General features: G+C 38.8%; 1 protein-coding gene across 1 annotated transcript; it reads right to left on the bottom strand.

Annotated features, from left to right (window-relative positions):
• Positions 1-398: 398 nt before the first annotated feature.
• On the bottom strand, positions 399-27,808 carry SLC39A8 (solute carrier family 39 member 8). The gene is made up of 8 exons (XM_080386567.1): positions 27,026-27,808; positions 19,900-20,068; positions 14,582-14,751; positions 13,929-14,051; positions 11,428-11,595; positions 5,221-5,428; positions 4,522-4,706; positions 399-1,922 (listed from the first exon to the last, which is right to left on the bottom strand). The coding sequence occupies exons 1-8, from the start codon at positions 27,209-27,211 to the stop codon at positions 1,776-1,778; spliced, it is 1,356 nt and encodes a 451-aa protein (XP_080242693.1). The 5' UTR covers positions 27,212-27,808; the 3' UTR covers positions 399-1,775.
• Positions 27,809-27,812: the final 4 nt, after the last annotated feature.

Raw genomic sequence — 27,812 nt, 5'->3', positions numbered from 1 at the left:
TGTCTCAGTTTTTCCTCCTTAAGGGAGGTAACAAAAATCAAGCCTCCCTTGCAAATGTTTGGATTTAAAGATGAAAAGTACCATGCAGGCATCTTATAATAATCTGATGAACTAACAATGGTAAAATGATTTTTAAAAGTTAATCAACATTTATAGTTACTATAATACAGTCTTGTCATATACAAGAGTAGCATTTACAAACAGCTTATATCCAAGGAAACAACAAAAGAAAGAATTAAAGGGAAGAACATGGAGTGGGTGGACTCTTCTTCACAGAAACTTAGAAGGCATAAAGTGACTAATAAATGTTTTTTCCATAAAGCAAATATCATAGACTACTATAATTACATCCTAACTTTTATGACATATTTTAAAATAAGTATCACACACAACTCCTGTGCAGTTTGCCTTAAAGTTTTTAATCAACCAGACACCTAGTTATTTTTTCTAATGTAATTACAGATGAGACTCAAATAAAGTATTAAAATAAATCCCTTACCTGATAGAAAACATATTTTAATAATGAATTAAAAATAAAAGACTTGTCCCTTCCAACTGCCAGGAAATATGTCAAGAAACACTACCATCTTTGAAGTTGTAAAACTTGCCTAAAAATAAGTGGAAAAAAATTAACTTACAAGAGAATAACAACACTTCCTTCAAAGTTTAGTGGTGACTGAAATGGAATTTTTTTTTATTAATTTCCTTGTACACATCTTACAAGACCAGAGTAGCTGAATTGTTTATTTCAGAAGAACTCATACATATAAGCATGATTTTAGAAAGTTCACATGCAACAGATTGTGGTAAGAGTTCATGTATTTCAGTATCACTTAATTTTACCCAACTGCACACAAGGAAATTATTCAAATTACAAAAAAGCTTACTGGAATGCTGATTTTAGCAAGTTTTTTCTAAATTCCATTTTGCTAAACTGACAAAAAAACTTTAAAAATTCTAAACCAAAATACTGATTTTTAAAGGTATATTTGTGGAACTTAAATGTAAAACATTATTCTTTTCATAAAACACAAAATGCTTGAACATGTTTAAAATACTCAATGTTTCTCAATATTATGGAGTTGATAAATTGTCATAAATTTAACACAGGATCCCTCTAATTAAAAAAAGTGGTTCTCAACATAAATCAACAATTCCCTAGTGCACTTAGAAAAGATCAAAAGCAGTAACTGGTATCTTTCCTTCCAGTGTTAATTAGTTATTAAAAATCTTAGCTTCATTAGTACCTACTCTGAAATAGTTTGATTTTTTTTTTTTTTTTTTTTGGGGGGGAAGGGAAGAGGATGTTATACAAACAAATCCTACAAAAAAAAGTCATGACAACTAACTTGTTTTGAAACTTCTTGCCTTTATCACAGTAAAAAAAGGATATGAGACTCCATTATTTTCTTTTAAATGAGCATCTTCCTTGAAAGACCTCAGCTTTCATTTGGTCCTGAGTTGCATGTAGTTGTACGTACTGCATAATTCTACTGGCCAAGTAATATCCTTTCCCTACGTCAGTCCAGATATGTCTGATAATTGTAAGTAGAAATTAAAAAATCAGAATCAGTTCTTTGGCATAGTACAGAAGTTGACAGCTCCTACTATTTGGATTGACTGCAAGTTCTAAAGAAGAATTTCCTGTAATTGGAGCAAGGGGGACAGGATGGGACTTCATTTCAAAACCAAGTAGATTAAATGAATGTTCCTTTATGGATTTCAAGTGTCTTCCATTTGTAATTTACTTGATGCCTTCAATACCAATTCCATTTTCACAGCTGAATATTTCCTGCATACAAGGTAATCATCAGTATAGCCGTAAACCCTGTTAGTAAACCAGCATTCTGAATAAGGAAGAATGTGAGATCCATCTTTCTTCCTGTCACTTTCTCTCGCAGCATATCATTCATCTCTGGGAACTGAAAAAAGGGATATTTTTAGGTAAATATTGCCATCTTGTGGTAGTATGCATAACTCGAGGCATTAAGAACTGAATTATATTGCTACTTCGGAGTATTACAACTAACAGAGGGTGAAGGCAGTCACAGGAATAAGTCATCCTAATTACTCTGAAAAACCACTTCACTGAGGATGGTAACATGAAATGGTCTTTTGTTCTGCTCTACTGTGATTTCACCTGGTTTTCTCACATGCAAACTTCCTTTTTTTGATTCCAGCAGTCTCCTAGGGTCCAACTATATCTAGGAACAATTGCCATTGCTACACATTGTGTTTCTTCCTTCACTAGTATAAACAAACGGAAGTGGAAGATTAGGATTCTTCTGCTTTATCTATAAGCAAATAAAGTGAAGCTGAAAATAGAGACAACTCCTCAGAAATAAGAAACCTGTTACAAATAGAAGGTCTGGTGGGCTGATGAGGTAGTGGTAAAGCAAGGAAGAAAGAAGAATGTTGTGAAACACAGTATTGCATTAGATTGCAGTGAAGGGATTCCTCATTACATAACATACATCTTAATGGCTACATAACATCTATGGATAACTGATCTGCTCTTAACTGCCACAACAAAGATAACTTTGAGAGCCAATGGAGGTGATGGCAGATGAGCACTAGTGATAAAGTCCCCTGTATGGGGTGATTCAGGGTATGTTTGCTGCAGATAAAGTCAACCGCAGTGGATTTTGACAAATGTGCTCAAATAAGCTTTAAACTCTTCTGTTGTGCTGAGAGTAGTATACCCAAAATGCAATGAAAACTGTATATTTCAGTGTTAGTTTAGAAACCTTCAAGCTGGGTGACTCAGAAGCTGTATCTATCTTTGATCTGATAAGGCAAAAACACCCACTGAAGGTAATGTAACTCTTGAAGAACAGACTAAGGTTAGTGGGAACCAGCCAAACTTCCCAGAAATCATTCCAGAGCTCTGTAATCCTCTTGCATAAGAGGCAAAGACAACAAACCAGATCAGCTTCATGCCATACAGCAAGGCTCATTTGTGCACGCACATCACTGTACACATTGTCACATGCCCACAGCCTCACCACAGAGTGATCTTACTGGTAGAGGTTGGACTATGCCAATACTGAAGGAAAAAAGCACAGCAAAAAGGAAAGAAGGAAGGAATGACATTCTATTTAATCCTACCTGCTTCTGGACAAGCAAACCAGAAGTGTGTGAAAATCGTAACAGAAAGCAGAAAGCCAGATCTCTGTACAGACCACTTGAATACCCTATTTCAGACTTTTCAGGGGGAAGAAAAATTCAGATAGGTAATTGATACAATCCAGAAACCTATAAAAAGAGAGACTGGGATTGTGGGGGGGCGGGCAGAGGGGGAAATACAGAGAGAGGAACAGAGAGAACAGAACAACAGATACAAAGAAAAGAATGTTACCTACTTTGATGGATTCAATAACAAATTTAATTTGAGCTACTCTAAATTTATGTCACGAGTTTTACACATCATAGTTCAGTACAGTAATATTCATTATATAAGTGAAACTAAATGAAAAGCATTAGCAATTAAGGTATTGCAAACTCGCAAAATAAACTATTTCTATTATTCATTTAACATCAACATTATTACTTACTAAATATAATATTATTACCTAAGCTGTAATAGTATTTAATGAAACAGTCACTATAACTACATAACATTTCTTAAATGCATATAGAACTAAACTGGGGTCTCAAATCTTTTCAAATTCAGGACTCAGTCTTCCAGTTCTACACTCAAATGGATTCTCATGTGGTAGGCATGAACACCTTTGCAGATAAATCGGTTCTCACAACACTGAATTAAACATAGTAAAACTCAAAATTATTAAAGGATCTTTCTTAAGATAAAGCATCATCATAGGAGTAAATTATGGAATATTGTTGACTGCCTGTGAATCCAGATTTTATTTCCCAGCATCTAAATCTGATCTGGATCTTAGCACAATTTCTTTGCTTATAACTTCTAGCACGCTTAAAAAAATAAATGATAGACAAACCGTTTTGAATAGAGTTCAGCAAATGTTTTAGTCTGAACCAAGAAAATAGGGCTAGCACTGTTTAATTTAAACATAGAATAGAATTCAAGTCAGATTTTTCATCTAATCACTGTAGTTACCTTTCATTCAACTCAAAACTAAATGTTTCCTTTTGTTGACTTTTTTCTTTTTGCTTTTCTTTCAAAATATGGTTTAAATAGAAAAATGAACCTTTTTAAAATAAGGTGAAAATACTCTGCCACTTTAAGATGCTGAAACAAAGTATTTAAAAACTTCTTAATCTTTGATGAAACTAACCCAAATTCAAAAAAAGCTTGTCTCTCTCTAAAACTCCTTTTAAGCAATGATCTGATCAGCTCTGTTTATGAGCTTTCATGTTTCATAAATAAGCATAACCATTTGTGGACCTCCATTAGAGGTATAATTGATGATTTAACATGTAATAATAAGTAGATGACACTAGCATGAGGAACACAAAATACAAAATTCTACTGGACAGACTTAGTGCAGTCTTTTTTTTCTTGCAGAAGAATAAATCACTGAATATTAAATTCTATCTCACCATATCTGCCAGAGAGATGTACAGGAACATTCCACCAGCTACAGCAAAGATGATGTTAGGAGCAAAGTTGTTGCCTACTAAGATACCAAAAGCCATTCCAATGTAACAGGAACATGCAGACAGAAAGTTGAAAAACAGGGCCTGCCGAGCACTCATTCCTGCGTTAAGCAAGATGATAAAATCCCCTAAAACAAAAGAAAAAGAAGAAAACCATCTTCAGAAACTGATATTGTGATTATTTTCTGTTTTCAAAGGAAGTCTGAAGAAAAGACATGATTCGTATACAGATTATAACCCCTTGCTGTTTTTTTCCATTCAATTAAACAATGGGATTTCCCTTCAATACTAAGGTAACTGATATACTCTAAAGCAAGCAGATGATGCACAACTGAGCTAAGAGCACAAGAACTTAGAACTACCTATAATGATAAAAAAAAAAAAAAGATAATATAACAGTGTATACAGCATATATAAACAAGGCAATTAATATCTCTCTAATACACATTCCCAACTTCCACCCACCTGCACTTGGGAACTTCCTGTGCTAGATGTGTATTTTGGTGCTTGGGAAGTTTTTTATGAGTACTTTTTCCATTCATTTGTCTAAACTTTCTTTAAATCTGTGCCAACTTTTGACCAGCACAACCTCCAACAACAGTGATTCCCACAGTATAGAACGTGTTGAATGAAGTCCCTTACCCAGTTCATGAGGAAACTCTTCGCACAAGATGGCTATGGAGGTACTAAGCCCTTGAAACAGAGACAAAGTGAAAGAAGCACCAATAGCCAAACCATCTATGAAATTATGTACAGCATCACTCAGTGTTACCATCCAAGCAATGGTCCCAATCTTAGACAGTGGACGCCCCTTAAGACACCTGCATAAGCTGCCTTCAGTGGCTTCTGCCTGGAAAAAAAATTCCACAATAAAGCAATTACATAAAACACTGAATAAAGCTGCCAACGAATCACCTTTCTGTCTTTAAAAGAATGCCAGTTATCAAACAAAGCACACTACTGTCTGTGGAGACCAAAATGCTTGGTCCAAGAAGAGGCATATGTAGCAGAAGCAACTGTTTCCTGTTTCAAAAAGTTAACACACAAGGTCCAATCACCCTTCTGACTACAAAGCTTTACCTGAATGTCCTTCAGCTGAGACAGAAAGCAGTTCAGGCCATAGTGGTCTGAATGTCTCTCTGGAGTTTCTGTCAGATTAAGAGAGTGCCAAGGCTCCTCACAGCCTCCTCAGCCATCTCCATTAAGCACACACAGACAGAAGGATCTGATCACAGTGACTGACAGCATCTGTATTTCCTACCTAAAACACATGCAGACCAGTTACATACTGCCAGTACATCACGCTCTCAGAGACACACTTAGATGCCACAGTAGCAGCGAGGTACATGTGAATAGACACACAGCCAGATACTCCATAAACTTTATTTCTAGTTGTGGGCAGTGACAGTCAAGTCCAGCTATTCAAAGTAGCTTCTACAATGTTCACGTTTAATAAAAACACTAGTGGGTAATTTTGACTGTGTGAGTCAAAGGCTCAGAGCATGAAAACAGGCTAATAGAAAATAGCAATGCACATACACATCAAGGATCTCCATGCCTTCTAGAAGTAGAAGTGATCTATACATGTGGTGCCATGAAATAATGAAAAACTTGAAGCAGATAAAGTAATTTACATTTTCACTAGGAACACAAACTAACTTCCCCTAAAAAAATTCCTGATGATCCATTCTGATAATTGCTGTACACACATATACTGCAGTTATATAATATTTGCAAGCATTATAGTATTTCCCCCCTAAAAAAAAAAGAAAAAAAAAAGGATTTGCATGTAAGGCATTAACTAGTGCTTACTTACTGGAATACATAAGCAGTAATACATAGATCTGTGTGCCCATAGACGTATTTATATACCTCTTCTTCTCTTGTAGAAGAAGGGTTTAGAGAAACATGTCTTCCTCCTTATGAAAAGGTCACAGATTATTCTAAGATATTTGACGTGGTAATGCCATATCAAATGCAAACACTACCAGGCAACTGTATTTTGAACTTCCTGGAAATATAATGGTTAATAAATTCTTAAAAATCTTTAATGCCAGAGCAGTAAGGTCTGTCTCATTATTTGCTCACCAGACTCTTATCTGACATACCACTTACTGACTATTGGGACAGGACAGGATAAAAGTTCAGGTCAGCAATTTCTGAGTCAGATGCCTGTTGCACTACTTCAAACTTGTAGCTAATAAAGCCTTGATTGAGTAGTGCCACAATTGCCATAAAGCATACTTATGCCTCCTATTCAGTGCATAGGAAGTCCTGAAATAGTATTTGTGCAACTGTACTTAAAAATTGGGAGTTTCCCTGATGACTGAAACACATAGGTTTTAGACTTGTACTATATGCTTACCTTCAGCTTTGGAGGGTTCCCTCTCAATATTTCATCTAACACACAATCAATGCCAATCATATTTTTGGGATGATTAATTTCTACCTCTACTAATTCTACCTGAGATAGGATCACTTATGAATAATAAACCTCTCTTAATCCACAAAGGCAAATTCAAAATCACTTTAAGAAAGAAATATTACAAAGCCAGCTACATAAAAATACATATATTAGGTAACTGGAAGTAAATAGAAACATGAGTATGAGAAAATCCAAACAAATTAGCAAAGCTCTTCCACCTATTCATCTAGCTCCCTGAGCTGAAGTTCTGTTTCCCCATGGTTTTTTCTGTTCCCTGGTGGCCATGTTCCAAGCTGCCTAAGAACTGATGGAGGCATTGTTTTGTTGATCATCCTGATTTCTGCCAAAACCACATCTTCTTTCTGGGGCACGTTTCTAGCTTCACTGAGGAAAGGGAGTTTGAGAAAATGCACAGAATTTCATTTTGAGTAATTCATTCATTTTTCTACTAAAAAGGTACATTGTTTGGAAACCACACACAAACACAAAAATCCCAACAACAGTAGCAAATATTTTCTGATAAAGCAACAACAGTAATCTCAGAGGAATGTATTTTGACAAGATATATTAGCAACTTTATCACACATGATAAAGAAAAGTAGTGGTGGTTTTTGTTCTGTAAAAACTTTCTACTACCAAAAATTCTCACATCAAATGCCAAGCCCCTCCATAAATTAAATGGGTTTATGAAAAGAGTTTATTAGGATGAAAATTCCTAAAAGATCAATGAAAACAGTGAGCAAATAATACAAGTGTGCAAAAACGTCACTTATATACATACTTGTCTATGTTTGTTCCTATTAAAGCACATTTGGTTTTATGTGGGAACCATGTGTGTGCCTACAGTTTTCTAAGGGCTGTAGGGGCATAACTGGCTTAGCCGCAGAACTTAAGTGAAGGACCCATTTTCTGGTACCAGTTGCACTGCTGAGAACTCCAATGACAGTCCAAAGCACTGCATATACATAAAAAAAACCCATAAAAATCTGATCTGAAGATTTTTTTGGTTGAAATAAATAATTTACAAATATATGTGCTGAACTTTCTATGTGTGTATGAAGAAAATGAATATTGAGCAAGAAGATGATATTAAGAATTAGCTGCCAAACTTATCAAGAATGGAACCGATTTTAGAAATGTGCTGAGGTTTAGGCTGTTTTATCTGTGTTTGGTTGTATTTTAAGTAATTGCAATTAATTTAGGAGAGTATCGATTTACTTCTAAAAAAACACTTTCTTGATCCAACCTTTCAAAATGCAGAAATAACTGTAGTTTAAAATCCAGGAATCAGTCTGAGAGGGTCTGTAATATATATAGCTATCTGCCATTTACCATGTTGCTTTGAAGTATCATAATTCTTGCCTGTAATCCATTTCAGATAATGTCTTGACTTCTGTAAATTATGTAAAGTACAATGACATTGCTTGTCTGAGTTTATATGCTGAACTTTATACTAGATTGTGTGCCTGATAGAAGTAGGTTAACAACTAATACATATTCTTAATGTTTAAGATAAGGCAGGCTACTGTCAAATTTACCCTACAAATACATAGGATTCCAATGCAAAAACATGTCTGCCTCTGCTAGACTGTTCTGACTTCGAGATGGTAGTTCAGCAGATGTCACAGAAGAGATGCCAGCTAAGGAGCTCTGTAATACCCAGCTGGACTATCAGGTCTGACTTTTATTAGTTATTAGTACAGTTCTGTATTATTTGTACCTCTGCAGTTTATGGTAAACCAAAGACATCCTTGGTATTTTTGCTCTTCTGAACACCATTTTTTCTTTAAAAGTAATGGCCACTCTTTGGTTCCCAAATTTAAAGAAATTATACACAGACTCACTTATTTTATCCCACTGTGTCTCACCAGATTACTAGTTATTTTTAATGCATCTGACTCCTACAGACATGAACCAGACATGTCATTTTGTATCCTCTGGAAGTGCCCACAGGACCAAGAAAGAATCCTGACACTGCCTCCAGGGCATAAATAAAGGCCACTGTAAACTTTTGTTATACAGCTCTAACGTTGTGCACCCGAGGATAAAGGCATTACAGCAATTTGTCTCTTGTAGAGGAATTATAGAGGACTGTATGAAAAGTTTATTTGTAAAAAGGTTGTGATGATTGGTAAAAACGTAAGGTATGAAAGAGCGAACGCGAGCCCTGGATGAGGAGAGACTAGGAGAAGGCAGTAGAGGGACTGGCATAAAGACTATCTTGGTATGAGATGATAAAAGACCTTGTTGCAGCTTGATAGTTTTGAGAGTGCTGTGACAGTTTCTGAAACAACTTTTGGTCAAAGTTACTGTTCTAAAGCCATATAATTTTAATGCGTAGTAGATTCAAATTTTCGGTAAGCACAAAAGAGTTTTCCAAGGCTGCAATTACTGCTGCAAGTGAAATCCGAAAGTATGTGACTAATTAAACATTTAGATTTACTTTGGCAGTCAGTGTGTTCTGGTATTAAAAAAACTAATATGGCCAAATCCCCATGGCTGAAAACAGCTACCTCACTTTGGCACAACTGGACTTCAAACTCCCTCCTTAAAGCCTACGTGATGATATCTGGCTATGCTGTTTGCCCTCTCTTAACTTTCAGATTACCATGACACATCAGAATTCTATTAGTTAAGTGTTGGCTTATGCCAAATTGTTCCTTCATAAATACCAAACGCCTGTAAAGTTGAACCCATAGCTACCCCTCGTGGTACTACCCCAGCTGCCCCAAAACCCCTCAGCCACATTGGCCCCTCCCTGCCTGCTAATGACCCTGAAAGGCTACCCAGCCCCTTTGAACCTGCCTGCTGGAGAAAAAGAGTAATGATGGGGTTTTGTCTGCTACCTCCAATATCAGCAGCAGACTATCTGCCACTGAGATTTCCTTCCAGCCGGCCTTGGCTCCAGAGTGAATTTTACCTGGTTACTTTCCGGAGGTTTTAATACAATATATTCTTTTCCTGGATTTGGAGAAATGGAGAGCAAGAAAGAATGGAAAGCATGAATTTTCGTAAGAACAGTAAGTAGAGAACAACTTCTGTGAAATTTTAAGTTCTTGAAGTTAAGATTGCATGTAAGAGGAGATGTATGAGCATTCCTCAAAGGATCTTGGGGTGACCTACAATACTTCATGATCACAAGCACTGCATCTAAACTAATTGCTGGAAATAAACGCTATACAGTTACAATTTATTGTTATAATATATGGTATGATTTTGTTATGTTTACATTATATGCAAGCAGATGGCTAGCCAAAATGTAATACTGGAATAGGTCCAGATAAAACTTCTGATAAGAAGGGCAGAAAAACACCACCCATATTGAGATGACTGTCTCTGCAGAGAATGGAGGGTTCTTTGATTTGTTTTATAAATCTCAAAATACAGTCTAAATATACTAATTTCTTCTTGTTGTCCAAGCATTTTTAAACATTAAGCATGTTTCTCCTAGATTTCAAAATGCCCAGTATCCACCACACTTCATGACATTTCTACAGTAAGGACAAGTACAATTTTGGTATTTAAACTGTGTGCATCGAATGTCTTGTGAGTCTGCAGGGTCAATACTGTACTTCCAGATTCTCTCCCAGCTGCTAGGGCCTGCCTCTGGCTTCCTTTTCTGTTCCTCATTGCTCCCCACAAACAACTTACTGGCTAAAGAACACGGGTGGTAAACCAGAAATCTCTACTATGAAAAAATCTGCCTTAGCCAACAGAGAATTGTTTCTATGTCTTATTTTTTTTTAAATAAGGGGCAGTACTGCCTCTCCCGGTACAGGGAAAAAGAGTAAAGCAGCACACCACTTTCTCCTCCTGCTGCCATTTTCTTCTTAGACAGAAGAAAGTCATATTTGTAGTATGAAAACAAACACAGAGAAATATAGAGAACAAATCTGAAAGAGAATCACACTTAAACCAGGAGGAATGGCTTCTGTCTCAACATACTACCTCCATAATTCCCACAGTATCCAAATACACTGGTCTAGCTCAAGCAGAGCTTACAATATATTGCATGAAAATTACTATACCAGTTTTCCTCATTAATCATTGATTCAGAGGAATCAGGTTCTCACACAGCTTTACACGATACAGAACATGGAACACTACAACATACTATCACTCTTCAAGCAAATCAGTAACAACAACAAAATCAAAATTAACTGAATTATCTGATTAAATATATATATGTCTGTCTTACCCACCCCAATACTGAGCTCGATTAGTTCTTTTTGTTGGCCACAAATCGAATGCATCATTCAAATTTTATAAGCTTGCCCCAAAACCCTTCATTTTTTTCATAGGTCTCAAACAAGTTATAAGTTTACAAAAACTTGACAAATGTAACAAAAATTAGTATCTAACTCTCCTCTCAGATATGCTCATATATTTGGCAGGGATAAAATAAATACACTCAATTTTCATACCTGTGCTGAGACCACACTGATGCTGTCAAAACCAAGATTTCCATTGCTCTCTATGATGGCAGAATTTGCGTAACACGTCCCCCCATTGCTGGATGACAGTGGTTTGGGTGGGTTAGTCTTATCCTGAGGATAATTCTGTTCTCCATTTTCAGAGTCATTATGGCCAGTCTAGGTGACAAATGAATAAGTAGGTAGCTAATTAAAACAACAGCAAAATAACAAACATAAGAAAATAGAGACCAAAAAAGAAAGGGTGGGGGCATCACATTCATAGAATCATTTAGGTTGGAAAAGACCTTTGAGATCATGAAGTCCAACCATCTACCCAGGACTGCCAAGTTCACCACTAAACCATTTCCCTAAGCACCACATCTACATGTTGTTTAAACACTTCCAGGGATGGTGATTCTACCAATTCCCTGGGCAGCCTGTTCCAACATTTGACCACCCAAAGAAATTTTTCATAACATCCAATCTGAACCTCCCCTGGCAAAACTTGAGGCCATTTCCTCTTGTCCTATTGCTTGCTACCTGGGAGAAGAGACTGACGCACACCTCGCTACAACCTCCTTTCAGGTAGTTGTACAGAGCGGGAAGGTCTCCCCTGAGCCTCCTTTTCTCCAGGCTAAACCACCCCAGTTCCCTCAGCTGCTCCTCATAAGACCTGTGCTCCAGAACCTTCACCAGCTGCATCGCCCTTCTCTGGACACGCTGCAGCACCTCAGTGTCCCTCTTGCAGTGAGGGGCCCAAAACTGAACACGGGATTCAAGGTGCAGCCTCACCAGTGCCAAGTGTAGAGGGACAATCACTTCCCTAGTCCTGCTGGCCACACTCTTTCTGACACAAGCCAGGATGCTATTGGCCACCTGGGCACACTGCTGGCTCATGTTCAGCCAGCTGTTGACCAGCACCTCCAGGCAGCTTTTCAGCCACTCTTCCCCAAGCCTCCCCGTTCCGTGGGGCTGTTGTGAGCCAAGTGCAGGACCCAGAACTTTCTCATCGAACCTCATACAATTGGCTTCGGCCCATCAATCCAGCCTGTCCAGATCCCTCTGCAGAGCCTTCCTACCCTCAAGCAGATTAGCACTCCTGCCCAGTTCGGTGTTGTCTGCAAACTACTGAGGGCACACTCAATCCCCCCATCCAGATCAATAAAGATACTAAACAGTACTGGCCACAGTACTGAGCCCTGGAAAACACCACTTGTGACCAGCTGCCAAATGGATGTAACTCCATTCACTACCACTCTTTGGGCTCCTATTCACACAGCTCATATCCATGCTGCCTTGCTTTCAACACCATCAGTAAACATTCATATGTTTAAATGAACTCCACATGTATCTAAGTTCCTAACTTATCTCTTACTTTTAGTTAATCGGAATATATGTGGGGATTTATCATTTTTATACCTTTATACAGAACCTCCCAAGGTGTCTGACCATAAGTGATCAACATTTGCTAATTATTCATGGCTGCTTGTCAAATACAACTTATAAGCCTTTGTCAACTGCTCCCAAACACAAAGGGCAACACTTTTTTTTATATTTTTTTTCTGGTGCAGTTAGTACAAACGAGGGAACAGGAACAGTTGATCTTCATAACCTTCAATATCAGCAACAGTTTGGATGGGGGGACCATAAGTGAGGTAGGAATGGGAAGGCAGGACAGTTTTCTTCACAAAATGTGAGAAGAGAGGACCAAAAATTTTGGGAGGCCCTTCTCTCAGACAAATTCAGCCTCACTCCTGTGAGCACACAGAAGCCAAGTACACTGACATATGGGTAGAAAGCAAAGCCCTGTGCAGTAGGGATAACTGCAGTGTCACTAAAGCAGTGTACTGTGTGTACCAGAGCATGGGGAACCAGCTGAAGTTACTGAAGGTGAGATTCAGGCACTGTCAGCACAGTTATACTTTATAGATAACTAAGAAGGTATATAGATTCAGAGAACCATTTAGGTTGGAAAAGACCTTTGAGATCATGAAGTCCAACCATTAACCAAGGACTGCCAAGTCCATCACTAAACAATGTCCCTAAGTACTGTATCTACATGTTTTTTAAACACCTCCAGGGATGGTGATTCCACCACCTCCCTAGGCAGCCTGTTCCAGTGCTTTAATATGTCACATCGATTTCTCCTTCCCAAAGGGGAGCTCCAGGGGCAGACTCAATTCTCTCCAGCTCTTACATATTTCCACTTTTTTCTGAAGCATTTAGCTAGAACGGCAACAATTTGGCCGTTGAGAGCAACTATAGCATACTCCAGTGGCAGCAGACCACACACATCTGGATTCTATTCCCAGCTCTGCTTTTAACTCCCTTAAAAAAGTGAGATTGCTTCCACTATCCATATGGATTTTAAACAGATATATAAGAACACGCAGTAAGGCTGAATTCCTCAGATAAAATGGAAAAAACCCACATTTTATTAACTTACCAACTCACTCATAAAATATAACAGGTACTTTAAGGTTCATTCAGTTAGTGATATGTTTCATTACCTGGTTATAGATCTTCAATATCACTTTAAGAATCCTTTCCACAAAGAAGAGAATATAGAATCCACCAAACACAGCAACTGCTTTCTCAACATAGTTGTCTACTTTAGGGTCAAACCCAAATGCCTAACAGTGAAGAAAAAAGCAATGCAAATTAGTCTGCAATCTTAGCACATTTCCAGAACAACAATCAAATACAACCCCACACACAGATACTCTAATATACAGACTTATCTGTCTACCAACCATGAGTTTTCATGAAGTTGAAATTATGAAATACCTGATCTTTTATTTTTTTTTTAACTTGGATTAAATGTTAACAGTGTTTTAATTTAGTAGAACTTTATATGCGGAATATTTAGTAGTAAAGTACAAGACAAGGAGGGTCTAACCTGTAGGCCATTAATGGTCACTAGAATTTTGTTCAATACATTTCTCTTTCTGTCTAGAGGCAGAATAGCCTTTGGTCCTTCCCATGGCACTACAAGACAAGATCCCGATGGCTCTGCTATAGAGATAGTGGCTAATGATGCTGAAGCCCACCCACAACTCTTTGCAGATTGCAGCCCACACACAGAACCCACTGAAGCATGCTTCTAAAATTAATACACTTTAGAAACGAGTATGCAAACCAAGTAATGATTGCCTTTGCTTACCTCTGGAATGAGCTGGAAAACTGCATTAGAAAAAAGAGTGCCAATGGCCAAACCCACAAAGTAGGTTAAAACCTTGGGAAAATATGACTTCTTTAAGAGGGGAGTTAAAACCAATCCCAGAAGTGATGCCAAGTTAATGATAGTCACAGCCAGGAACCCAAATCCCCAAACTGTGGATAAACAAGCAGAAATACAAAATATTTTAGTATAACACCCACTTCAGGCTGTTTGTGATTTTTCTACTATGGAATTGGGAAAGAGAGTGGTTCCCCTTGTTGAAATTACACTTCACAAATATAAAAATCTTAACATGCATAGATACTTAAGATGCATACTTGCAGAAAGGAAATATCTGGAAACATTGCCTAGGACTACCATATTAAAAATGGAAACTGTGATAGTGTAATATCTGGGATAGCCTATCTGCTTCTAGTATAAATCAGGACTCTCTACAGTCAGTGAAGAGTAAAAATTAAAGCTGAAGCCAACAGTCAAAGTAGCTATAGCACAGACATAAGACAAAATTTACTAGTACCATGGTTAGATCCAATTATCATTTACTCCTAAGGAACTCCAACACAGAAAGTCTACTGTCTTAGCTGTACTAGATCCAAAAATACTTTCTGATGAAGGATAACTCCTTCAAATTATCCTGAGATGGTAACTTTCTGTTCTTAACAATCCTCCTCCTCCTCTAATTCAAAGTAGCTGGCTGGAAATGCTGTTCATCACTGCTTCTTAAACAGGTGAGGTAGCAGACAGCTGATAGTAGAGACAATTATAATACAGAAATTAAAGCATATAAAAAAAGAGGTCCTAGGTTCAAGAAGATGGACATGTGGTTTAGGTATACAATAGGGAACACCTTTCCTAAGAAGTGGCAAAGGCACCAGGGTTCACCAATTTAGTTTCCTTCATCATAAGCATAGTCTCAGATTTTCAGAGTTCAGACACCAGGACTTGTACAAAGCCATACCATAATTATTCTGGAGTCTGAATTACAGGTTGGGGGGGGGGGGGGGGGGGGGGGGCGGGGAGAGCAGAGCCAGGTGGTTGCTGTTGCTGTTCACAAGTATCACAAAGTTGTGTCTCTGTGCATGACTACCGTTTTCCCCAATGATATCTCAAGCCCCTGTGAGTACAGAGAAAAAAGCTTTAAAAGTTGCACTGAAGAGGTCTACAACACTGCCTCAAGTGATGCCACCAAACCACCAAGTTACCCACATAGACAGTGGGTTTGTCTAAATAACAATCAAAGACAACACACTGTTGTTGATTATACCAACAACAGATTGGTATAATCCAGGAAGTTACATCATTATATGCTTTACAATACATATGCAGAGAAGTTACCATAAATTCCTTTCTGCATAGCAGAAACTAACAGATCAGATTACGATCTACAGCCTAACTTTCCTGCAACACAACCAGCAAACACACCTAAGCCAGATTCCCCACCTTCAACTAGGATGGCTCTGCCTTGTTTGCACAGTGTCACAATTTTTGTATGTAATTAATTTTATATTATGTCAAAACCAGAAGGCATTAGAAACATTTAAAGCATTTGCAGAAAGTAAATCAATGTCAATTAGGGCACTCATTTGTCATTTGGAGGGGGGAACACAAAACTAGATATGGGTAGATTCACTAAGCTACACAGATTAATTTCCATTAATATATGACATTTCAGTTTGTAAATATGTTTTTGAAATCAAATCTATAATAAACAAATGGGCTTCCAATGCCATCGTGAGTCACAAACCATCGTTTACAGTTTGGGATTACTACAGAAGCACAAGTCTCTCAGTTGAGTATACAGAAAGCCCCTACACAATCCTGTACAAATGTGCATAATGTGTATTTTAAACTGAGTTAACAAAATAACCCCCCCGTTTATCAGATATGAAGCATCTAGTGTACTTGCTCAACTTCATCTAACACAGGAAATTAGAACAAGTTTCAAAAATTACAATAAAAAAAGCTAGTACTAATTACTTTTTACAACACAAGGCAAAGAGGATAAACCTACAAATTATGTGTGTAGGTTAGTGGATGACAAAAATGATAGAAGAATAGAGCTTAAAACCAAGCACAGAAAAACAGGTTCTTGCCGAATTGTGAGAGAAGTTCTCCCAATACCATATGCTTCACTAACAAATGGTCTAACTTTCATGCTGGTACTCGTTGTTCAGAACAGCAAAACATACCGGGACACTCAACCTGAAGTACGTGTTACAAATAATACAACCATTTTGTATGCTTAAAGCAACAGGAGATGTGTCTCATAACACACTAAATGACCTGGACTCACAAGTAGGGAAATATTCTGAACCACTGGAAAAGCCTTTCTTCTTCCTGATTTACCAGAGATTAGAGGTACCAAAAGATAGATGTGGTTTTGCTTTTAAAATTCCGTCCTAGATCTGGATGGGTCAAAGAACTTCGGATTTTACATATTGATATTTTGTTTCTGATTTACTCACCCAAATTGGGAGAAAAAGTAAGAATTAAATTAAGCAAATAATCTCAGACAATTCATGAATGCATTAAGTATTATCCATCCTAGGCATTTCACAGATCCTGCAATGAGCCTCAGTAATATGGAGACTAGTTTAAGCTAATTAAATTTTTAAAGATACTCAATAAATCTAAGATCTTTTTTATGCGTTCTCCGGAAAGGTGCTCCTGGGTCTTGTGGCAAGCTTTTCTTTGAGTTCAGGAAGACCTGAAGTGTAATTGGAAAGGAAAAAAAAAAATATTACCCCATAATTACACAATTACAGGAACGGGTACTTCAAGAAAAATACCACAAATGGGAGGAAGGGGTAAATGATAAAATTCCAAGGCAACCAACGTTGCCAAATTTCCTGCATTATGGATTGTATTTCACAATATCACCTATGCAATCCTGTCTTAAAATCAGTTTTATTTACTAGGACTCTATCCACACCAAGCTTTCCATGAGTCCATGCTGGCTAGTAAGCCGGCTAGTCTGACTTTACATATCAGAGCAGAACAGTCTGCTTAGGACACACACTCTCTTCCCCTGAGAATGGTGGCATAGTCAGCTTTTGCCAACTACCATTATTCCTTCTGTCTCTAGAACTCTAGCCCCAACAAAGAGACAGCCAAGACACCCAAAGCCACAAGAAACAAAAACCAAAAAAATGGCAGGAGTGCAAGTAATATATCCTCCTTAAGAACACCACTGCTCATCACTGTTCCTTGTAAGAAGTAGGGACAATTGCTCTGGACCTTCCTGAGGCAGGCTCAGGGTCTTCCTTAGTTGTGTCCTGGCGTGAAGAGGAAATAAGGATACAAATACCTCTCTAAAGAAGCCAAGCAAACAGCACAAAACCTGTTTACCTTGGACAGAAGGAATGCCGCTGGGCATTTCCAGCTGTTTCATGCAGCTCTATACACCTCCCTATTATCTTTCAGAGAACCAAGAAAGGGAACAACATGAGCAGGCCACTAAGGTCAGCTAGGTTAGGTATCAAGTTATACAAATCACAAGGAAAAAAACATGCTACATGCTGCCTGTTAACTTCTACTGTGCTTCAGCAGCACTTTTTTTTTTTAATGCAAGTAGCTGTCCTGTAAAGTTTATTGTACTAATTTGTTCTGTATGTCTTGTCCATTTGTATTTTGGAAGACAGAATATTGTTAAGCATGTGGGAGTCCCTGGGCAGAAAACTCAGATAAGCACAGCTGGAATACATGCATAGAGGATTTTGCTTCATGGGTAGTAATTGAAATCAGCTGGTCTCAATGCTGCCACAATATAGATTCATTTTGTAACGGGCTGGAGGTATGCATAAATCAACACCTGCATTTGGCACTGGGCCTTACTGTGAATCTCCCTTCAAAATCGATACCAATGTGTCACAGCCTCACATACTTGTGGGTTTAAAACACCCTAACCATGGGTCTTGCAGATTTCTTGTGCTACAGCCAAGGGAGGGGCAGGGAGAAGGCTGCCTTGCTTATCTGGCTACTGGACATTGTTTCTGAGCTGGCAGGATAAAAGAAAAACAAGAGGGATGGTCTAAAACAGCTTAGGAAGTTAACTATAGGTCAAGCTTTCCATGTACAACCTACTTAAACTGCCCCACAACAAAACAAAACAAAAAAATAAAAATAAAAATAAATAATAAAAAAAAAAAGAGAGAGAAATCCTACTCTCCAGTGCACATATTATGGACTTCTTGACAATATGTGCCTTTCTGTGGTATAAGCCATCTAGAATAACCATGGTAAACTGATGCCATGGTTTCAGTGATTAATCAAATATAATTCTGATTATTCACTGACACAGCTATTTTTTAGGAATGATCTATAATTCTTTATAAATACCAACCAACACTTCTATTAATCAGAATGTTATTAATACTAGAATTTCAAAAGTTATGAAAAATATTGCTCTATCTCTGCTCATAAATACTGCCATTAGGCACCTGCTTATCGAGCATCCTAACTTTTAACTTTAATTCAGCTGGTTCCCTTGGAACAATAAATTTATTTGGAATACTGAGTCAAAAAAACAGGCTACTACCTATTTAATCTTTATCAGCGCAACAAGCAACTTCATTAACCAGCTGAATCTTCCCTGTCCCACATTTTTTACTGCACTGTATAGTTCTGTGCATAATAAATACAAAAATAGGGAGAAAAATAGGAGGAAGGAAGATTAAGGCTACTCAGCCAAGTGATGGTATTACATGTGGAGGGTGCAGCACATAAAGGTGACATGAAAACAGGAGTTGGAGTTTGGAAAGAATATGAGTAGTCTTCTTCAGTAAAACAGTCACTGGCTCCCCTAATGTCATGACTCCCACCTGCAAATAATTCCACTCAAATGCAGTCCCCTAATAACTTTACCTTGAGTTGCCTTGATACATGCACATCCCACTAACCCTGATTTGCCACTGCAAATCATGGGCACAAACTTCCTTTCTCTACCCCCATCTTTTCTCCCACTGACCAGCTATTAGCAAGAGTCTTTACGCTTCAAGGCACAAATCATTATCCAAATAAAACAGGTCAGAAAGTCTCTTCCTTTAATGGGCCGGTTATTCCATAACTAGCTACTTGGTTCTTTCATCTTTCTCTAAAACATTTTTAATAATCACTGTCAAGAGATAGGATATTTATTTAGCTAGTCCACTGAGCTGAAACCGCATTTCAATTTTATGTTCCCACTTTACAACTATATCCTCCTAAAAAAGATGTTCCTGTTGTGTATAGAAAAATGCTTACTACTCACCTAAGAAAATTCCACTGCAGTCACAGTATTAATGCAATAAATATTAACTAACCTTGTAAAGAACGTGGTTTAGATGTATCCACGAAGTCTTCCTGATGATCACACGGGTGAAAAATTAGCTGTTGCAAAACAGCAGGACATACTGTAGAGAAGCTTGAATTTGACACGTGACTGTTGTTCGGTATTCCATGCAAAGAAAAAATTTCCTCACTAGTCAAACACTGGAACAAAAAGGGATTCTGTCAACTTAATACTTCAAACCAAAAAATAAGTCATACACTGAGAAATCCAAGAATTACAACATGAAAATACTGTAATACATTTTCAAGGAAGCGTACGCTGTGTTTGTAAGATTGCTTAATGTGAGGCAGAAGTGATCAAAGTATTTTAAGTAAGAAATCACTAATAAATGTAACATGATCTCAAAAGACCTTTTCAAACCTTATTTCCTATGAACCAGGACAGTTAAACCTTACAATATATTTGGAAAAATAGCTTCAAAGTAATTAAAATCTCATGTAATTACCAAATAATTAAGTTTAAGAGCAGACTAGATACAGTTAAAATCTCAGTGAGAGTATGTCAGAAAGTGATTGGTTACTCAGTGACCACTTGTTTAAGTGACCACTTCTACTTTACAACAATGCTTCTTACCTATCTCCCCAGATTAGCTGTTTAAAAATGATCTAAATGTTAGCAGCACTCAACATTTCAGATAAATTTTATAGCAATCATTGTTAACAGCAAACATTGTTTTGTAGAACCATTCTGTAACCCAATGAAATAAACTCTTACTTGGGATCTTCACTTGTCCTCAGGACGTAACAGTATCTAATGGATCAAGGATAAACGTACTTAGTGCTAAACCAGGCCAAAGGCAGGGCCAGTTGCTCTGTTTGTTATTTTCAACCACAAAGATAAAAGGCAAACACCATGAAAAATCTTAAAATATACATTACAGAAAAATTGGTTATCTTTACATGAAAATGTTATATACTACTCTTCCACCTTTTCATTTATTCACATTCAGTATTTCCTACAATGATCAATAAGGAGTGTTCTTTTTTGAGTTTAATAAAAAGCAATTTGGTTTATTGCTGTACAAAAAACATGTACCAAGGTCGAGTCTGAAGACAAAAAAAAAAAAAAAAAGTAAAACGTTTTCCTTTTATATAAAACATCAAGTTAGAGCATACTTGTCCCTGTAGCAAATCTCAGTTTGGTTGCAAAAGTAAAGCACTGGAAGTCTTAGCAAATTTAAAACGAATGTTCACTCACTGCTCTTTTCAGTTTTGCTAGCCTTCGGATTCCACAGCACTTCTCCAATAATTCAAGATCATTATTGATAAAGTAAATTCCTTCTAGACATAAGCCAAAGCAAGTAATTTACTTCAGAAGAGCTGCTTCTATTTGTATTTTTCTAATACTGTCCAAAAGGTGAAAGGCATGCACACATCATTTGAATGTGTCTATTTCCGATTTAGCTTGGAGGAAGGGAAGATGCAGGCCAATTCAAGTCACTTCAGCTAAATTACATCCAGGATGGTTCTGTCCTTCCTCTTTAATGATGCAGTCCAACAGAGCACTCAAGTACATGCTTGAACTTAAACATAAGTATAAACCGTGTTAAGGCTATGAGACCTTTAAGACTCAAATGTGTATGAGCAATGTGCATATATTTTCATCTTTCAATATCAATGCTCATGTCGAAGTATCACATATAAACTAAATATAGCTTGATAAAAGAAAATGTATTTTTGTTTTAAACCATGTTGCTCCATTTAATCTCAGTGGAAGTAGTGCACAGAGAAATCATCACTGAAGATACAGTCTAAACAGCCCAACACATAAACTCTGGAGCTTTCTATACTGGTTACGTGCCTAATCATTCTACTGGTAACTGCATTATGAAATAATGCAAAATACATGGCTAATATGTCCAGCATGAAACAAAGAGAGGATAGTTGTGGTCTACAGGAATAGTTCCTATATAGTGCTTCTTGTACTACTTGCTTATAGAGCTATTTCTGGAAGTCTACAGTGAAAAGCCCTTACAAAAAAAAAAAAAAAAAAAAAAAAAGCACCAGTAGGAGCCATGTTCTAGGTAGAAAAACAGATTATGGAGAGAAAATAAATCAGAGACAGCGCGAATTAGTAAACGTTGAGACTTGTAATTTCAGCTACATACAAACAAGTAAGTGAGAAATACCATCAGACAAGAGCTCTTTTATGTGAAGAAGAGAAACAGCATTTTATTTAATTACTATTATTATTTTGATCAGGGACAAACCCAGAGGATAATGATTCCTATAAATGATTCATTGTTTTAAGTCACCTCATACTCTCAGTAAACTCCTACATACATACAAGAGCTAAAAAGCAAGCTTGCATGAGTTCAGTGGCACAATTAAAGGATTAATTAAGAGATTAAATCTATTAGAAGCCTTGGATTGGAGCAACTCATGTTTGCACACTGCAAAACTCTGCATTATCTTTGGAAGATAAATATGTTAGACAGCCACACTGCTGTAAAAACATAAGCTATTTATTTTGTAAGACTGACAGACCATCTCAGCAAAAAGGAAATTTAGCCTCATGGAACAGCGGACTGAGAATGATGTCCTTGCTCACCAACTATATTGTCACGATTGTCCCGTGCTGTTCAGTAAGCCTTGTCATAGTGATTAGGTGAGGGGACTGCTTGTAACATGACTGTCACCCAGTGTTTAATATACAACTTCAAAAAAAGATAGGACTGATCATGTCCCTGAATTGTTAAAAAAATCATTTTAAAAAATGGTTTTATCAAAATTGTGGAGGACTTAAATCATGAGAATTTACACAACTACAAAGTAATCAGACTTAAAAAAAATTAAACCATCAACTCTGTTATTTAAAGAGATGTTTACTTTTCCACTGGTAAGGCTCTCCCCAAAATGATTGACTAATACGAGATTTAATTTTTTTTAAGACGGTAAGTGAAGTGATGCCCAACTATCTAGAACCTCTTTATGCCAGTATCTTTATAAATGAAAAGCAGATGCCAACTCACCACATCCTTTGGAGGAAAGGATGTCACAATTCCTCAGACAAAAATAATGCAGAAAAGACCTCTAACTGGAAAATTAACAAAAAATGCTACAGTGCCAACCATTTCGTAAGTGTTTCAGTCCCTTTTCTGATCTTCTGCCATGTTCTTATCTCTGTTCCACCTTTGTTTTATCTGTAGCACTCAACATGCAAAGTACTAAGACACCGAACAGCAACCTGGATGGCAGTTTCTCAATGTTGCCAGATTACATACTGCCTAGCCCACACCAGGCTGAGCCGTGGGTCACACAGTAGCCACAGCAAAGACAGAATGCAGTGAATACCTATCTGACCAGTTTGGGTTTGTTGGTTGTTTTTTTTTCTTTTACTTAGCCTGAGTCTGGATAAGGCAAAAAAGGGACATATGACTATGCCTTCCACAACTTACCTGTAACAATTTAAAGAATCTAATGCTGATGTGGTGACACCTTTTTGTCACTTTGCACAGGTAAAAATTGGATGCTAGGAGACAGAAGACAACCATGCCTTCAATAGGCAGCACTCCATGAGAAAAAGTCAAACCAGATGAAGCTGCTTGAATGCACTTGTGTGCTTGAGGGATTACACATGCACCCCGATGTGTTCAAGGCAGCTGAAAACTGTCCATGAATGCTAAAATTTGCTGAAGATATTGTAGAAATAAAACACTTAGAGGGTACAACAACTAAGGCTATTTGTTTTCTCACTGACCAGACAATATCAGATCATGGCGTTGGATCAAGACCATAAGCCACACACTGTCCGACTATTCCCGCTTCTTTGAGAAAGCACAAGTTGTTAACTACCGAAATACTAACAGAAAAAGAAAAGAAAAGCAGTTACTAGCCTGGTACTAGTTTACCTGAAACACTTAAGTTATTGGTTTTGACTCATCTTGAGGTGAAAATTAATTATATCTGATCATTAATATTAATAAAGATTTTAATTTCATTTTGTCCAAAAGTTTTGTTCAAAAATTAAAAAGACACAGTATTCAGGCAGCATAACATCTAGACTGGCATAAATACAGATTTAGAAAAGTCAAAGAAGGAAACTGGAGCATGATTTTAACACCTACTGATTATGTCAAAGCACAATATAAAGATGACGTTAACAAGCTTTCTTTCTAATGCCCATTCACCTTCCAGGTATTTTTTTACGAAAACTTTTGAGCATGTCATATAATCCTTCAGCACACATGTGTTTGGCTATCATACTACAATGAATCCAACAACAGCAGACCAAGCATAGTTTCATGTTTTTACATCTTGCTAATAATGTAAAATACAGAGTGAGTAAACATGCCATCATCTATTATACTGAAATTGCTAATTTTTCTCCTAATAGTAGCACTAAAATGTGTTGGAATTCCACAGTAAAATGTGAAAAAAAAAGCAGTGACCAGTATTTGAGTTTGCTTGGTTACCCTGATTTCTCTGACAGGAAGTCTTAGCTTATAAGGTGATATGGAAAAATTGAAGAGCCAAGAAAATATAAACATAGAATAAAGAGAATTACAGAAGTGCATGATGAAAGCAAAAAAAGAGCATAAGGAATTTGAGACAGTTCAATCAAAAATTCCAAAACAGTACCCAAAAAATTTTACTTTTTTGTCTTTCACAGGAAAAAAATTAGCATCTTCATAGACATCATAGGACATAAGTCACCATAAATGCCTACATGAGTATACGTTCAAACACCATCATCAATAAATCAAATAATTTTTTCTTCTCCATTATCTTTTCAAGTCAACCTGGTATCAAAAGAAAACAGAAATCAAGCATCCATCTTCTGGCTTACATATTCAGACGCTTTCAATCTTTGAGCAAATGGATCAGGTTCTGGTAGATCTTCTCTTGTGAGATTAACAGGCTTACCAAAACTGTTATGAATGAAACATTAAAACTAAACACTAATACTGGGATAAAACTAAGAGGCTGTTCCTTCCTGCCAGTTTTTGAAGTGCTGTATCACCTGTCCCTTACAGATCAGCTCTCCACTAAAAATTACTTTGGGCTTGGATGAGGGACTCTGATAGAGCAGAGGCCTGTTATCTAGATTGGAAGAAAGGCCTGGGAATCATCCCACTAGCTCTGGGCACTGAAGTTAAGAACTGAAAGTCTAAGATAACCTTGGTTCCTCCTACAGGCAGATATTTATGCAGCCTGAATGGATTCAGCCTACTTGAGAAAGCCCTGACTCACTCTCTAGAGTTATTTACTTTCCTCTGTAGCAAAGCAGTAGAGCTTACACCTCCGATGCCTTCCAACACACTGTTAGATTCAGCCGCTCCATGTCTTCTGTCATAACTAGTAGGTACTCTAAATTATTAACTTGTAAGCACAAAGAGTCACAGTGTTTGAAAATGATCACACAAAATGTACTTGGTATGAGTATGCATTTGCAGGTACCACCTGCCTGAAGTCACTGATAAACCAAACATCTATGAGGGATCAAAAGCCAGGAGGTAAAATGCACTTGCTTAAATGGTACTAGCTCATGGAGCAGCTGTAAGGCCAATTTTAAGACAGAACACAAGTAACTCAGCAAAAAAAATATACACATTTCAGTATGGTATCCTAGATACTATTCAAAATAGATGCAACTAGAACAGGCCTGTAAAAAAATTTCAGTTAAACTTCAAATGACTTAAGAGGCACATGCATCTACAGTAGTAAGAAAGAGCATTACTACTTTTTTTCTTCTGTAGCCTGTGCCAAAGCCTGTGTACGAGGGCTACGTGCTTTTGCAGAGAGAAAACCTGAAGGACTAAAGAATCTACTAATTTCTGTGCCTTTTTAAAGAAAGCACCTTTTCATAGCCATATTCAACACTGCAAACTTGTATTTAGCATGTGTAGTTGGGAGTATTTATGTTTTTAATACACTGTGTTGGAACAGTGGTCCATTTGTGAGATTTGAGAACAGCTACTCTGGCATATATTGCCATGCGTATACAGAATACTACATTGATTTCAGTGGCATGAACTCCCAATTAAACCTCTCACAAGAGTAAAGACATCAGAATTGCACTCCATCTAAAACAACGGGAGTTTTTCCAAGGTTTGCCTCCTTCACAGAGCAAGCAAGAGAGCTACTACTCCAAATGTAAAAAAAAAATTCTCAAGGTCCCGAAAGCCATGCCTCCCCCATTTCTTAGGGAGTGGAATCAAACCAGAGCAAACAGTCAGCCCTGCTTTCCTTTCATTTTCATGACTAACTTCGTGTCTCTGATTCCTAAGCATAAGGAAGCCTCCAACAGCCTTATGATTCCCCTTCAAGGAGACAAACTAAGTCTACGACACTACAGAGACATAAAATTAAATAGACTTTTAAAGTAGCAATGAGGTCCATGTTTTGTACGGAGACACTAAACCAAGTAAAATATTTTCATGAAAAGTAATATTCCAATTTTATTTAGTCAGTAAATTAAACATCACTTTGAAGAGTGTTTAGTTGATTGATGGGTGTACACTTTGCAACTTCGTAAGCTGCAAATTGACTAAGTAAATTTGGTACTATATATAGGGCTACAGCTTGATATATCCTTACTACATAAAGAGGACTTTGGAAACTCAGATGAAACTTTCTGAAAAAGTTTCTTTATACAAGTAGACTGCTCATAATCAAGTTTATGCTATCGCATGACAATTGCATTTTAACAAGTCCTGAAGATTTGTTTATACAACTCTCAGAGGGAAACACTAACTGATTCTCATACATTTCTTGCTGTTGCCCAGATGTTATTTACCCAGGAAAACTGCCAGTTTAAGAGCCGAGCAAGGAAGAGGTAGAGCTAACCCCACGGGCAGCCCCACACCACGGCAGGCAGCAGCTCACTGATGGGTGGCAGTTTCTCCCCTGCCGCAGGCTGCTCTCCTGGTGGACCGGCACCTCCGCTCGAAACCCGGCCCCAGCGCCGCAGGAGCCCTTTGCTCCCTCCCCGCTTCAACGTGAGGAAACACGACGACATCTAAGAAACCGGGCAGCTGCCCACCCGGCTCGGCACCCTCGTTCCTGGACGTGCGCCTCCAGCCCAGCCCTCACCGCCGGCGCGGAACGGCAGCAGCAGCACCCGGACAAACCCTGCTCCCAACGCCACCGCGGTACCTGGTTGTGGTGCAGGTGGGCCAGCGGCAGCACCGCACCCAGGGCCGGCGCGGCGCCCAGCTGGTGCAGCAGCGCCGAGAGCTGCCCGGCCGACAGGCTGTGGTTGGCCCCGAAAACGCGCAGCACATCGTCGGCGAAGGTCGCCGTGACCGGGGCGCTCCGCGCCGCCGCCGCACCTGGGAGCATCTCCAGCCCCGCGGGACGCGAGTGTCGCTGAGCACGCTGCACGGCGCGGCCCCTCCGTACTGCCGCCGCCTCTGCGGGGCGGGAGGAGCGGCGCCCGCCGCCTCGGCCCCTCCCCGGGGGGCGTAGTGGGGCGACGGGGCGGGCGGGCGGCAGCGTGGCGGTGCCCCCGCGGTTCCGGACGGGGCGGGCGCCGCTCCCCGGCGGCAGCGCCCCGGCCCCCGAGCGAACCCCGCCAGGGGGCCGTCCCGCTTCTGGGTCCCCGCCGCGGTGCCGGGCCGCTCACCGAGCGTCAGCCTCGTCGCGCCGGCCCGAGGCTGAGGGCAGCCGCAGAACCTGCCGGTAACCCGGTGTCACCACGGAGGGGTGGCACGGGGCTGCCCGGAGGTGGCCGCACGCGCGGGCAGAAGGGGAGACGGCAAAACGCCCGGCTGCCGCCAGCCCCGGCCCGAGCACCAGGGGTCACGGCCCGTCAGCCACAGGCACGGAGGCACGCAGCCTGATCCCGGGGGTACACCCGGCTGAGCTCAGCCTGGCCGCCGCCCCCCCATCTGACCCCGCAGGCAGCCCCCGCGCCCACCTGCCGTGACCCACGGAACGCCCG

Source organism: Falco punctatus (assembly GCF_963210335.1).
Source record: "Falco punctatus genome assembly, chromosome: 1".
Taxonomy (NCBI): Eukaryota; Metazoa; Chordata; class Aves; order Falconiformes; family Falconidae; genus Falco; species Falco punctatus.
The sequence above is the reverse complement of the archived record's forward strand: the minus strand, read 5'-3'. Positions and strand labels throughout refer to the sequence as shown.

Coding starts and splice junctions, on each gene's coding strand:
- SLC39A8 (XM_080386567.1), bottom strand. CDS start 27,211: ATGCTCCCAGGTGCGGCGGCGGCGCGGAGCGCCCCGGTCACGGCGACC. Junction 20,069..27,025: donor CCCACCTGCACCACAACCAG/GTACCGCGGTGG, acceptor TTTTTGTTCCAG/TGTTTGACTAGTGAGGAAAT. Junction 11,596..13,928: donor TATTGAAGATCTATAACCAG/GTAATGAAACAT, acceptor TTTGTCACCTAG/ACTGGCCATAATGACTCTGA.